We start from the raw sequence: 13,959 nt of genomic DNA, 5'->3' as shown, positions 1-13,959 counted from the left end.
CAGAACACATTCTGTACATAACTGAATAAAGCTTTTGTAGGAGGAAAAAACCCCCAAAAAACAGAGTGCTGGATGGGTGTATACCCCCCATGTAAGTTTTGGGTGTCCTCATATTTTTCCATTGCATTCAACATCACCTAGCATGCTGACAGTTTGTCAGATGCAGAATGTTGTCAACAATGGCAGGACAATCTACCCATCACCCTACTTGAGCCCCAAGACTCAAATATTTGAGAAACACCAACAGGAGAAGGAAGTGTGTTTTTTAACTGAGCTGGTTTTGAGTTGAACAGTTTCTTGTTTGTAGTGTTGAGTTGTAATTTGTAGATCTATTTGGGATAGGGGGGACTTAAGGATTTTATCTATTTAAGGACATGGGTCACAAACCCAAATTAAGACAAACTGTTTCTTCTGTTAGTTGTTTTTTCTGACAGTTCTAAAGTTGAATTGTTTCTTGTTTGTAGTGTTAAGTTTTAATTTGTAATTTCTAAGTAGTAAGCCTGCAGCATGCTAGCCTGGAAGATTGTATTGCTGGAGATTTGACAGCTCCTGGATGATACATGGGATACATCCCTGCTTAGGCAGGCTGGGCTTGTCCACTTGGGTGGAAAGCCTTGTTTGAACTGAGCTTATCATCAGTGACGTCATGCTGGCTTTGTCATCCTGTCTGTCACATTGCAGCTGATCTGAAACCCAACCATCCTAGAAGAAAACAAGTCCCTGGGTGAACAAGGATAAGGCTGGATTCAAATCTACACAGGGATCCTCAGCCAATGTCATTCAGCCCTAAATGCAGATGTGTCATTAGCCAGAGAGCTGGATGGTGCTGAGACCTCAATGAATCACATGTGTAAGCTTGGGAAATTTGCAGCTCCTATAAAGGAGCTGTGAGAATAAACTTGAGGCTGTTTTTCACAAGGACCTTTGAGAGTTGTGTCGTTTGTATGTCTCTGATGAATGACCCCACCATAACACTGTCTGCCACCCTGCAGAGGATGACAAAGAACACTTTGCCCTTTTTAAACAGAGAAAGGGGGAACTGTCACAGCCACAGCTTGGCCGGTGGGCTGTACAGATAAATTGGCCATAACAGTCCTTAACTTGACTAGCCTAGATGTTACAGAGTAGAAGTAAATGAGTCCCCAGGATAAGACAATCATAGGCTGGATTTGAACTCAAACAGGGACCCCAACCAATCTCATTCAAGCCTCAATACAGACTGCTAAGTCTGCAGTGAGGCCAGCGAGCTGGGTGGTGTTAAGACCTTGACCAGTCAGATGTGTAAGCACAGAAATTTTGAAACCCCTATAAAAGAATTACTGAGAATTTATTGATACTATTTGTAAGCTTAGCAAATTGGCATAATTGACAAGAATCCCCAGTTAGAAGTACAGTTACTGAAGTAATTCCCCCTCTTGGTTTGGCCCCCTGCTGAAGCCTCCCCTTTGCTTCTAGCTCTACATTGTTTATATCTAAATACATGGGAAAGTAGAATGGCTTTTGTTCACTGAAGAAGCAAGATTAGAATAGGATTCCAGGAATGTGTTTATCCAACAAAATACTGGAATTAGCTGAAGAAACTATATAACTATACAGTAATAGTCTACAGAGCTACAAATATATGAAAAACATATAAAAAGCAAAAATCAATGGCATCAATGACAAAATTGGATAATGAAAAAAAAATACTAGTGATGGTATAACTTGCTATCCTCTACTAAATATATGTCTGAAGTTATATAAGTGAATATCAAAAGTGGGTTTGAGTCTTGGTGCCAGGTTAAAAGTATAAAACTGTCATCATTGAGTAAGACATGACACAGACTCACCAGAGGGTTGGTTTGCATGAAGGGTGTGTCTGTACTTCAAATCCTGTTTTACACATTGTTCCAGTATAGATAGACCTGGCTGGTCAATTAATCAGTACATTCCACCTGATTGGCTAATTTATAAGACACCTTTCTAATAAACAATCATTGAGAAAAACAAGAAAACAGAGAGTAGGGAAACACCACCTGCGGGCTGTTTATGATAATAAGCTATCATTGTTTATCTTCAACACCCTAAAGTCTCACAAGCCAATTCTGGGAAAACTTATCTAGTTTTCTCGCTCTCTGACCAGCCTGTGACATCCACAGGTCCCCCTTTTTGTTTAAATCCTCTGCAGGGTCCTTTGCAGAAAGGAGAACAAACAGAGCTGCCGAGGTTCCTGTAGCAGTTGCTAGTTATAAATCATAATCTCGATTGGATGCCGATTTAAAAGGGTCAGAGAGATTGGATCTTGTGATTCCCTCTTACAAGAAATACACTATTAATTCTAAAATCAGTTACTTATTCTAATACAATATCAATACTATGTCTAATAATATAGTAACAACTTATCATTAATTTGTTGAAAGAACTGACAGTCTTAGCCTGTCAACAGTCCTTTTCAGAAACAAAGAAAGAATGGAATGCTCACTCCCCACTCGTGGAGGGGCCATCTGATTGATGGTTGGCATCTTGATCATCACTTGGAGGTTGCCTGTTGGCCACATTCTGTCTTTGGTGTTGCAAATCAGGGTGGACACACCTCGCAGGTACCCATCATACTCCAGTATCTGTGGAAACACTTGCATACCCACGGCCCCAAGTGTCATACAACAGGGACAGTTCTTTGTCAGTTAGTCCCAAGTAAGGACACAACCAGCTGATGGCACCTATCAATTTCTTGGCGTCATTCAAGGTCTTAATAGAATCTGAGAATTGCACCTCCTGATGCTGAATAGTTCTGTCAAGAATTTTGACTCCCAGATATTTCAAAGGAGGATGCTGCTGAACTTTCTACGGGGCCACCTGCAGCCCATAAGAATGCAGAGCAGCGAACAACTGAGGCTGTACCCTCAGCAACTCATCCTGGGGATGCTGCCACCAGGATGCTGTCCATGTAATGATAACAAATGTGTGAGGAAACTGCTTGTGGACTCCACTCAAGGCCTGAGCCACATACCACTGACAGATAGGCTATTGTGACAGGAAAACCTGTGGCAAAACCTTCCATTTGAGACAGAGTAGAAATTCTCCAGAGCAGAAATCCATTTTGATTTAGGTGAAATGTACATCTTTGAGTTAAGTCTGTAGTTTGAAGCCTGTAGTCTGTAGCCTGACTGCAAGGCCTAGGCTCAAGGATTCAATGAAGGATAGAGATAAGGTGGGGGGAGACAGAGGGTGATAAAGAGAGACAGAGAGACTGCTGTGAAAGCAGGTCAGCCTGACCTAGGAATTCTTTCTGATAAAGAAGAACTAGTGGCAAATGTCCCGCGAAATTTGTAAAAATGAATGTGTATGAACTATTGTGAAACTATATCCATATGGATTTGAGAGGGGAATAAAAAGGGACCTGAAGTTCCCAGAGGTATGCATGTCTTTTAAGGAGAGTAATCTCCGCATGCGTCTGGTGCTGTAATAATAAACATACCGGCTTTACAGCTTTCACAAAGTTGTGGAGTTTTTGGCTATCTCCACAAAACACATTGATATCTCTGCACAGGTTCAGCATTGTTGACTGAAGGCACTGTGAAGGCAAACTTTGGTTTGTCATCCGGATGCAAAGGAATTGTGAAAAAAAATCCTTCAGATCAATGATCAAAATTTCCCATCCAGCAGGGAGCATGGTGGGTGAGGGCATACCAGGCTGCAGTGCCCCCATGCTTTCTGTCACTGCAATGATTTTTCAGAGGTCCTGTAACAGCCTCCGTTTCCCAAATTTTTTCTTTATCACAAAGACAGGAGTATTCCAGGGACTAGTAGAAGGCTCAATGTGTCTCTGTTGAAGTAATTCCTGAACAAATTCATGAAGGGCAACCAATTTTTCTTTTGTCTGGGGCCATTGATGAACCCAAATGGGTTTGTCCACCAGCAACCACAAAAGCAGTGCAGGATATCTTCCGCCCTTCAATGCAGTGGCCCCAATTAAAAATCCATCCCATTTCTGGCTGCCAATACATCCCACTCCCAAAGACTGATTGGAGCTGGAGTGACACAGGGCTGAATTGCAGCTGTCTGCCCATTCACATTAATGATCAGCACAGACTGTTGGCTCACCGAGGTATGTGCCACATCCCCCAGCCCTTCAATGGCCAAACCTATGGGAGCCAAAGGCCACACAGGAGGCCATGCAGAGAGGGAGACAACTGTCACATCAGCTCCTGTGTCAAGCAAACCTTGGAGCTGGATCTGAGGTGGGCTGGCACCCAGTAGAATCAGGGTACATGCCATCTGTGGTGGCTGAGCAGAAACATCTGCAGAGCAGAAGACTTGTGGCAGTCCTGTGGATTCAAAGCCACCATTCCCATGAGTCTGCTGGCCAGTTCTGGGGATGCATGACTGAAAAGGCACAAGTTGAGCAATCCAAGTCCCTGCTGGAATAGGGACGGGGGGTGTGCAGGAAAACCGTTGCACAAATTTGACCTGAAATGTCAGAGTCAATGACTCCTGAGTGCACAAAGATTCCTTAGTGGGTGACACTAGAACTTCCCACAAGCCGCACACCCAGTCCTTGTCCCAAAGGTCTGAACACATCCAAAGAAAAATTATATTCACTACAGAATTCTAAGATAACTGCGTTGGTGGTGCATCCACACCGGCATAGCCCTGGGTGATGCCTCCGAGCTGGCTGGGCAGGCCTGAGCCAGCACCATGCCCTGAGGAATCACTTGTGTCAGGGCACAATTCCCCTGTGCTCATTGTCCCGTTCCTGGGTCTGCCAAAGGCTGGCCATTGGCATGAAATTTAGCCTTGCATTGCTCAGCAAAATGACCTGGCCTTAGGCATCTAGTGCACAAGAAGGAGGTACCCGGCCATGTTGGATTGCATGTTCCTTGCTTTCCCTTGCCCTTAATTTTGCTCTTCTGTTGTCCACCCCCTAAGGGTATCTGGCCTGGCTGTGAGGGAGCCATCAGAGCAGGCACTGTGTGGCCTACAGAACCTACCCAGGCACATGCATTGACCATGTCTACTAGTGATGGGCTGCCTGGAAGAGCAGCTATGATCCTCTTGCACTGACTGTTCGCATTGCACTGGGCTAACTGCTTGCATAACTTTTCCCTTAAGGCATCATCCTCAATCTGCTTCTCAAGGGCATCAGCAAGCTTCCCGACAAATGGCAGAAAACGTTCATCTTCTCCCTGAGTTATTGCCGCAAATGCTGGCCCAGGGGAGGCCAGTTCTATGGTTCTTAACAATGCACGAAATCCTGCCCTTTGACTCTGCTCAAGAACGGCAGAGTCCCAGGTAGCCTCAAAATTAGGACTGGAAGAGGCCTGTTCTCCAAGGAGAATGTCCACCCCTGCCTGAAACCTAGGATCTCTCTGAGGCAAAAGCCTGTTGCCTGCTGCAGCCCTTTCAGCAGCCTCCCTCCAGTACTTCAAAAAAATATCAAATAGCACAGGCTTGAACAGCACCTTAGCTATATATCTAATATCAGATGGAAAGAGCAGGCCTGAGTTTAGCACTCTGAGAGTGTGCAAAACTTGTGTGGAGCCAAGACCATATTCTTCAACATCACGTAGCAAATCTCGGGCCACCTCCCAGTCAATCGCATTATGCCTGCCAGTGCGTACTGAATTTGAGACAGCTTTAGAGGAACAGGAGGGGGAAGCTGGCAGGGGGTGTGACGTTGGCTGGACAAAACACCTGAAGGCAGATGCTGATGATGGGCGTGGCTGGGACATCTCTGCAGGCTCCGTGGCTGAGGATACAGGAGCCGATGGAGTGACCAGTGTGGTTGTGACAACTTCTGATGGTGGGGATGGCTCCGTCCTCACCTGCAATGTTGGTGGCAGATCTTGAGTCAGGAACTGCAGCTCCTGCTGCTCACGAGAGAGTCGGTCCCTGGCGTGCAGGGGAGGTGAAGGTGAGGCTGGCCAGCAGGGCCAAGTGGCTTTTGGGGCAGTGCTAGGAGGTCCCCCTGCTCCCTGACAAAAAAAAGACGGGCATCACCAGCAGGAAAACTTATCTAATTTTCTCACTCTCTGACCAGGCTGTCACATCCATGCAAAATGCAATTGCATGGTGAATTCTAAAGTATTTGGTGCACAAAACCGTTTGGTTTTAGTTGCAAAAGCTAAAACAAGGGTTTTGGTGTGGGGATTAGGGTTCCTTCTAAATTTGATTTGTTATAAGGTCTATACCAAATCTTGTAATTGCCTGGGTGAATTATGAATTTTGCAGCTGTGGTTTTGTGGGGTTGAAGTCCCCACCTTGTGCCTTTTTGCGTGGTTTGTATGGACCTGCCAGAATTGGCAGGTCTAAGCTCTGAAGCCAATTCTGCAGCTCTTGCCTCGTGGGATTCGGTCCCCTCTGTGCTGTTTAAGTCTCAACTGTGGGTAAAAGAGAAAAAAAAAGGATTTGCATGATTGAGGGCTGCAGGTTATACTGTTTGTTTCTTAGGAGCATATGTGTCTGCATGTGAATAGGAATAGGTTGTATGTGTTTAGTCTCACCAGTATATAAAAATTGGAAGAGGAACGCCTGCTATATAAAAGAACTTTTGTTGAAAATTTGTTTGTCTTAGGTTGCAATGCAAGATGTAACCAAAAGCATGTATGCTGTTACCATCTGTTAAAACCAGGTGGGGCAGTGTTCTTTATCTCTTCCAGGACTCATCCCTGATAACTCCCTCCGGGGGGTTATCTTCTGTTAATGGGCCATTAAGTGTCCCCGCATGGCTGATAAAATTCCATCATCCCACTGTGAGATGCTCCGCCCAGGGGGAGGAGCCCAGCATTCCAAACTGGATATAAAGGGAAGTTTGGAACACCACAGGCAGCCTTTTCCACTGGATTCCCAGAGGAAGACCAGGCCCATCTACAGCACCACTGGACCTCCAGAGTAAAACTCCATCCTTCTCCAGGATCCCTGCTCCAGCAGAACCACAGCTGGCACTGCACGAGGGCTGAGCCACCATTGAATGGGACTGCTGCCACCACCCTGACCCACAGGGTGCCAGGTTGTATTCTGACTCTGTCAGTGCTATTTGTACTGCTGCATTTTATTTTAATTTTCCTAGTAAAGACCTGTTATTCCTATTCTCAAATCTCTTCCTGAGAACATGGCAGTGCTTCTGGAGACAACGGTGGGTGACCTGGTCATCGACCTGTACACAGAGGAGCGGCCCCGAGCATGTCTGAATTTCCTGAAGCTCTGTAAGGTCAAGTACTACAACTATTGTCTTATTTATAATGTCCAGAGGGATTTTATTATACAAACTGGCGACCCCACAGGAACTGGCCGTGGAGGGGAATCCATATTTTGTCAACTGTATGGCGATCAAGCCAGATTTTTTGAGGCAGAAAAGGTGCCCAGAATCAGGCACAAGAAGAAGGGAACTGTGTCAATGGTGAACAATGGAAGTGATCAGCATGGATCACAGTTCCTCATTACCACAGGGGAAAACCTGGATTACCTTGATGGGGTACACACAGTATTTGGAGAAGTGACAGAAGGCATGGATGTATTGAGGAAAATTAATGAAACCTTTGTAGATAAGGATTTTATCCCATATCAGGATATCCGGATAAATCATACAGTAATTTTAGAAGATCCCTTTGATGATCCACCTGGCTTGTGTGTTCCTGATCGCTCACCAGAACCCACAAAGGAACAGCTCAACAGTGGCAGAATAGGAGCAGATGAAGAAATTGATGACATGAAAGGACGGCCGGCAGATGAAATAGAAGAAGTTCAGGCAGAAAAAGAAGCAAAAACTCGTGCTATTCTTCTGGAAATGGTGGGAGACTTACCAGATGCAGACATCAAGCCACCAGAAAATGTGCTGTTTGTTTGTAAACTGAATCCTGTGACCAAAGATGAAGACCTGGAGATAATATTTTCACGATTTGGTCCCATTAAAAGTTGTGAAGTGATCCGAGACTGGAAGACTGGTGAATCTCTCTGTTATGCTTTCATTGAGTTTGAAAAGGAGGAAGACTGTGAGAAAGCCTACTTCAAAATGGACAATGTGCTGATTGATGACAGGCGGATACATGTGGATTTTAGCCAGTCTGTTGCAAAGGTCAAATGGAAGGGAAAAGGTGGGCGATATACCAAGGAAGATTTCAAGGACTATGAGAAGGAATGTGACAAACCTTCAAAATTTGCTCTGAGAGAAAAAGTAAAACCAAAGCGAGATGCCAAGTATGACCTCGTGCTGGATGAGGATATAGAGGAGTCTCACACAAGTCAGTCACACCTGGCTAAAAAACAGAAGAAGAAGCACCACCACTCTGAAGAAGATGAGAAGAAGACCAAAAAATTTAAGGAGTCTGACCAAAAGCATGAAGAATGCTGCAGGGGGAGGACCAAGGATGAGAAGAGAGACAGGCATAGGAGTCGCAGCCGTTATAAGGAGAGAGATTACACTTACAGTAGACAAAATTACAAGTACAGATAAAGAGGAAAAATCAGAGGGGATCTAAAATAATAAATTTAACTTTTTTCTTAAAAAAAACCAAAAGGAACAGAGCTGCCGCAGCAGCTAAGTCTCAGTCTGTAGGCAGAAACTTTCTCTTGTAATTTTAACTTGTTTCTGAAGGTTCTGTCTTTTAAATCACTGTCTCCATTCATAGGAAGGAGACCTGTTGTTACCAGTTACTGTATGTTTTGATCTGTCCCCTGTTCATGGGGAAGATAAGCTCTTGTGAAGTCATGTTCCTCACTGATATTAATAAAGGTTTGCTTGTAGGTATTTAGGGAAAGCCTCCCAGTCAATGCTTAGGCCTTGGCCAGGTCCTGGCCCTGGCTGGTTGGGAATTATGCCATCAGATCCAGGGGATTGTACTAAAAATGTAATCAAGTCACTTTGACTTGCTGATTTCATCTTATAAAAGCTGGATCCCCTTTTGAGGTAAACTTGGAAACCTTTCCTGGGAAAGGTTCTCCAGACCCTCCCTGTGAAATGGGGAGGATCCTCTTCCCCTGTGGAGAGGGTCCTGCTGGAAGCTGCCAGACACCTGAACAATGTGTGATCACCCCATATAGCGTGTTGCTGACGTGGCAGGGTGTGATAGGTCCCTTAGAGTTAAACACTTAGAGTTAAATAGAGTTAAATAAGGAAATACTGTGTCTTGAAGAAGTGTATAAAATTGTCTTGTTTCTCTCAATAAACATCTCACTATCACTGTGAGTCTGAGTCTGTTCCTTGGTCATTACATACATAAACACACTAGTAAAGAACTGTTATTCCTTTTCTCATTTCTTTGCCTGAAAGCCCCTTAATTTCAAAATTATAACAATTCAGAGGGAAGGGGGTGTAGTGGTTTTGGTTTGCCAATTGGATTTGACAGCCCCTGGGCAAGAAAACTCAGCAGCTTGTGGCAGGAGTTGCTCTCAGGGGCGGGTGGTTGAGCAAGGCCCAGCCCTGGCAGGATGTGCAGCTAAGCCTTCATGGACAGAGCAAGAACAAAAGCTCCCAGAAAAGACATTCAGTGATGTCAAGGTCAACATTTCCAGCTAATGAACTTGGTCCTACCTAAACAACATGATTCCTGAGTCTCAGCTATTTGGACTTTAGAACAATGGTCAATTATTTCTAGTTCTCTAAGAGACACTGGACATTATCTTTTGTCTTCCCGTGCTGCAAGCCCCTGTATCAGTGACATGATTGGATTTAATAAATTTTGTGGATTGTAACTGGTCTTTTTTGTATTTTATCCCATATCTAATAGATAGCCAGTAACAGCCTTAATAAGATGCAAGCTGTTTGAAAACCAGAACAAAAGAGAAATTATAAAAGAAAGGCTTCATAAAATCAGGCCTTGCTTTGCTAAATTAGCTGGTCTGTCACTTCTAAGGGGAGCTAAGTAGTTTGCAAGGTCCCATGCAAAAACATCTTGAGAATGAGCGTTTGTTAACACAACAATCTATTCCTAGGGTGAAAACCAAGTGGTTGTCAGAGCCTGGAAAGACTGATGTCCAGGCTGATGGCCTTATGAGAATTGAAATGTTGTATCTGATTCTCAATATGTATGCAGTTGAGTTTGCAGTTTAGATTGTGCTGTTCTGAAAGAGGCAAATAAAAAGGAATTGTTTTATTTGCTGAGAACATTATGGCATACTTTATGCCAACAAACTGCACCATTTTATATTCCTCATGTTTATAGTCGTACCAACTTGCCTGGGTTCATTGTAGAAGGAAATGGCTGTGCAGATAACAGCCCAGGTGTGGGCTGCCCTGGCACCAGATACATTACACCAGGCAATTCAGTCACATCAGTTTTTCCATCAAAGGGCTCATGCCCTACGACATCAATTCCATCTCACATCTGCAGCAGCACGTGATGTCATTGCCTCATGCTCTGATTGTCAGCAGCATGTCACCATGACCCAGGAGGGAACAAGCCCCAGAGGGCTACAAGCTCCTCAGCTATGGCAATCTGACATTGCTCATGTTTCAGAATTTGGTCCCCTTAAATATGTACCTGTTTCTGTGGACACCTACTCTAAGGCCTGTTGGGCCTCTGTGGTGTGGACACGCAGACTTAGATACAAGGAAGAAATTTTTTTTAGACTAAGGGTGGTGAAACCCTGGAACAGTTTACCCAGAGAGGCTGTACATGGTCAATCTGTCCTGCTTCCAGCCAGGACAGGTAATTTTTGCAGTAGCATGATGGCCATGTGGCCAGGACCCAGAGGTTATTCTCTCCCACCTTACATCATTGGCAGGGGCAGGGGGAAGGAGGACAAGGGGTCATTTCTCCTCAAATAAGCTTAGCAGAGAGAATGTGGTGGCCTTGGTTCCAAGCCAAGGGGAGCGGGTTCAATGTGAATAATTTTCCCCGCCAAAGGCCAGATTGAACAGGGGATGGGCAAGAGGTTGGTAGGAAACACATCCAGGACAGCTGACCCTAACAGACCAAGGGGATATTCCCAGAGTCACAGAATGGCTGAGGTTGGAAAGGACCTCCAGAGGTCTGTAAGGACTTAAAGGACACAATTGCCTCTCCCAAACACTGTCAGGATCACAGTGGAAGGAACTTGCCATAAGATGAACCACAGTGGGAACTTGAGATAAGCACAGAAGACAGAAATTTGTGACAGAAAGGTGCTCATTCCAGGCCTGTCAGAGGTGAGATCTGGTTAGCACAGGCAAACAAGACTGAATATATATTCCAAATGAAATTCATTGCCTCTGATGTTATCATGCAATAAACACAGCATATTAACAAAGCAATTTTGATTCCTCTCTGTGGCCTTAAAAAGGCCATCATGATGAACAAATAGCTCCCCATGTATGGAAATAGATACAGGGTAAAGTACAACATCCATGTGAATACATCGGGCATCATGTGTACAATTCCCCAATACACAAATGCTTTAGAAAAAATCTAATTCCAACTTCTCTCTCTCGCCCCACACTGGGTGTCAAAAGATATGCTGGTTTCTAAGTAAACTGATAGAAGAATAAGCCCCACTCAATCCCACTGAGAGAGATTTCAGGCTGGAGTTACCTGTGTCAGGGAGTGGGAGAGGTGATCTCTTCAGAGACATCTTGGGAGCTTGGAATGTGTGCAGGGGGTGGGTCAGACCTTGCTCTGCTGAGGTTGTGCCCTGTCCCCATACACACCAGCTCCACAGACAGGCTGAGAGAGCTGGAGTGCTCTGGGGAGACCTTGCAGCAGCCTTCCAGTGTGTTAAGGGAACCATCAAGAAGGCTGGGGAGGGATTTTTTGTCAGGGCATGTACTGACAGGACAAGGGTAAATTACCTTAAGCAGAAGTTCTACAACAGCGGGCTGGAACTCGATGATCTTTAAGGTCACTTACAACCCTAATCATTCCATGATTGTATTAAAAAAAAATTATGTAAATATAAAGTGTGTCTTGGCATAAATAAAATACATGTACAATGTAAAGTTGTGCCCAGGTGCACTGACCAAGCACAGAAGGGAACAGAGGGCACACAGGTGCAGTGCACCAACATGAGGGGTATAAAAGGTTGGGCTAAAGAACAAGAAGGGCAGATGCTTGAAGCCTTCTGAAGTGATATGATGTTACTGTGTGTGGGTTGAAGCCTTCTGAAGTGGAATGGTGTAACTCTGTATGGGTTGAAGCTTTCTGTTGGTGACACTCTGTGTGTCGTGGCTGTCTCAACTGTGACATATACACACATATATGCCCACTGTCTTGTTGCCCTGTAAACAGTGGTCCAAAATGGGACTTTTTGAGCCCTTCTGGACTGCAGAGGCTGTGACCAGCAACCTCCCTCTGAGTGTGGCCTCTCAGTGAGTGAACTCTCAAGTTTACTGCTCTCAGAGAATCCCTGATGAATCCTTGGCTGAGACCCCCACTCCTCGAGGCTTGATCCCAGGCTTGTGGAGAAGATAAAAAGGCATCTGAAGTATTTCCCTGCCTTTGAGGGGAATTTTTTGCAGATACCTTGTACAGACTCTTTATATCTGTGTACATAGTGTGCCTATGCTACAGTAAATGTGGGAGAAATGCTTGTCGCAGCTACAGCTGCTCTGAAGCTGCACAGGTAAATTTGGCCATAAGAAAAACCCAAATTGGCTAGCCTAGTTTGTAAAGAAGCGAGGCAATGCCAGGTTCTCCTGCCAGGCAAGGCAATGCCCCAGGATAGGTTCTCCTGCTTATATATTTTCTCCTGGAAAATATGTAAGTTTAAACATTTTTTATATAACTTCAACCAGGGTTGTTCACCTTTGCCCTGGGGGAAGAGAACTGAAGCTTCTTTCCAGGGCACTGTTTATCTGTGTGAGGCCTGATGAACTCAGCATATCAACAGACTGGGAATAGCCCCAAGAAGATAAAGGCCATCAACAGAACATCAGCAGCCATTTAGGAACATCTACCCCAGACTCTGCCTCTGGCACAGCTGGAGATACCTCCTGAAAAGCCTTAAGAAAAATCAAGGAATGAAAATCTAATTAACATCAGAAGGAAAGAAATCCAGATCCAATAGGACACCAAATATAAGAACTTTGCAACCTGGGACCAATGAATGCTGACTGAATTAATTTCTATGAGTTTTGACTGTATAAACCATCTGGAAAATCTTGTAAAAGCGGTGTGTGATGGAATAATTCTCTCTGGACAACTGGGCTATGTGTGTGGATGAGATGCTTTCTGTGGTACATCCTGGCCAGAACAACATCCTGGCCAGATAATAAAATAATGCCTTGACTCTCTAACTTTGAAAATGTTATCGGAGGGTGCCTTAGGTTGCAGTGCAAGATGTAACCAAAAGCATGTATACTGTTACCATCTGTTAAAACCAGGTGGGGCAGTTTTCCTTATCTCTTCCAGGACTCATCCCTGATAACTCCCTCCGGGAGGTTATCTTCTGCTAATGGGCCATCGAGTGTCCCCTCATGGCTGATAAAATTCCATCATCCCATTGTGAGATGCTCCGCCCAGGGGGAGGAGCCCAGCATTCCAAACTGGATATAAAGGGAAGTTTGGAACACGACAGGCAGCCTTTTCCACTGGATTCCCAGAGGAGCAGCTTTCTTCTCTGCTGCATTCCCAGAGGGAGACCAGGCCCATCTACAGCACCACTGGACCTTCAGAGTAAAACTCCACCTTTCTACAGGATCCCTGCTCCAACAGAACATCTGTCACTGAAGGAGGGCTACAGCCACCATTTATTGGGACTGCTGCCACTACCCTGACCCACAGGGGGCTCAGGTCTATTCTGACTCTGGCAGTGTTTTTGTACTGCTGCATTTTATTTTAAATTGTAGTTGTGACTTGGGATCTCCCACTGGTTTGCTTTCAAACCAGCACAGAGGGTTTTTGTTTTTCCCACAGTTGTGGTTCCAAAATTCTCAAGCACTTAAGTTTTTTAAAGTAACATAGGGCTGTAGGTAAATTTCTATTTAGCAATTGGCTCCTGCCTTTTCCAGAGGGGGCAGGATCTGGACAGGCCCAGGGTTGGGAGCAGGATTGGAACAGGGTTGGTGTC

General features: G+C 44.8%; 1 protein-coding gene across 1 annotated transcript; it reads left to right on the top strand.

Moving 5' to 3' along the window:
• The first annotated feature begins 7,090 nt into the window (after positions 1-7,090).
• LOC102042040 (peptidyl-prolyl cis-trans isomerase-like 4) lies at positions 7,091-8,431 on the top strand. The gene has a single exon (XM_005429954.1). The coding sequence runs from the start codon at positions 7,091-7,093 to the stop codon at positions 8,429-8,431; it is 1,341 nt and encodes a 446-aa protein (XP_005430011.1).
• Positions 8,432-13,959: the final 5,528 nt, after the last annotated feature.

The sequence above is a fragment of the Geospiza fortis genome, unplaced genomic scaffold (assembly GCF_000277835.1).
Source record: "Geospiza fortis unplaced genomic scaffold, GeoFor_1.0 scaffold583, whole genome shotgun sequence".
NCBI lineage: Eukaryota > Metazoa > Chordata > Aves > Passeriformes > Thraupidae > Geospiza > Geospiza fortis.
Note: the sequence above shows the minus strand (reverse complement) of the source record. Positions and strands in the feature narration are given on the sequence as shown.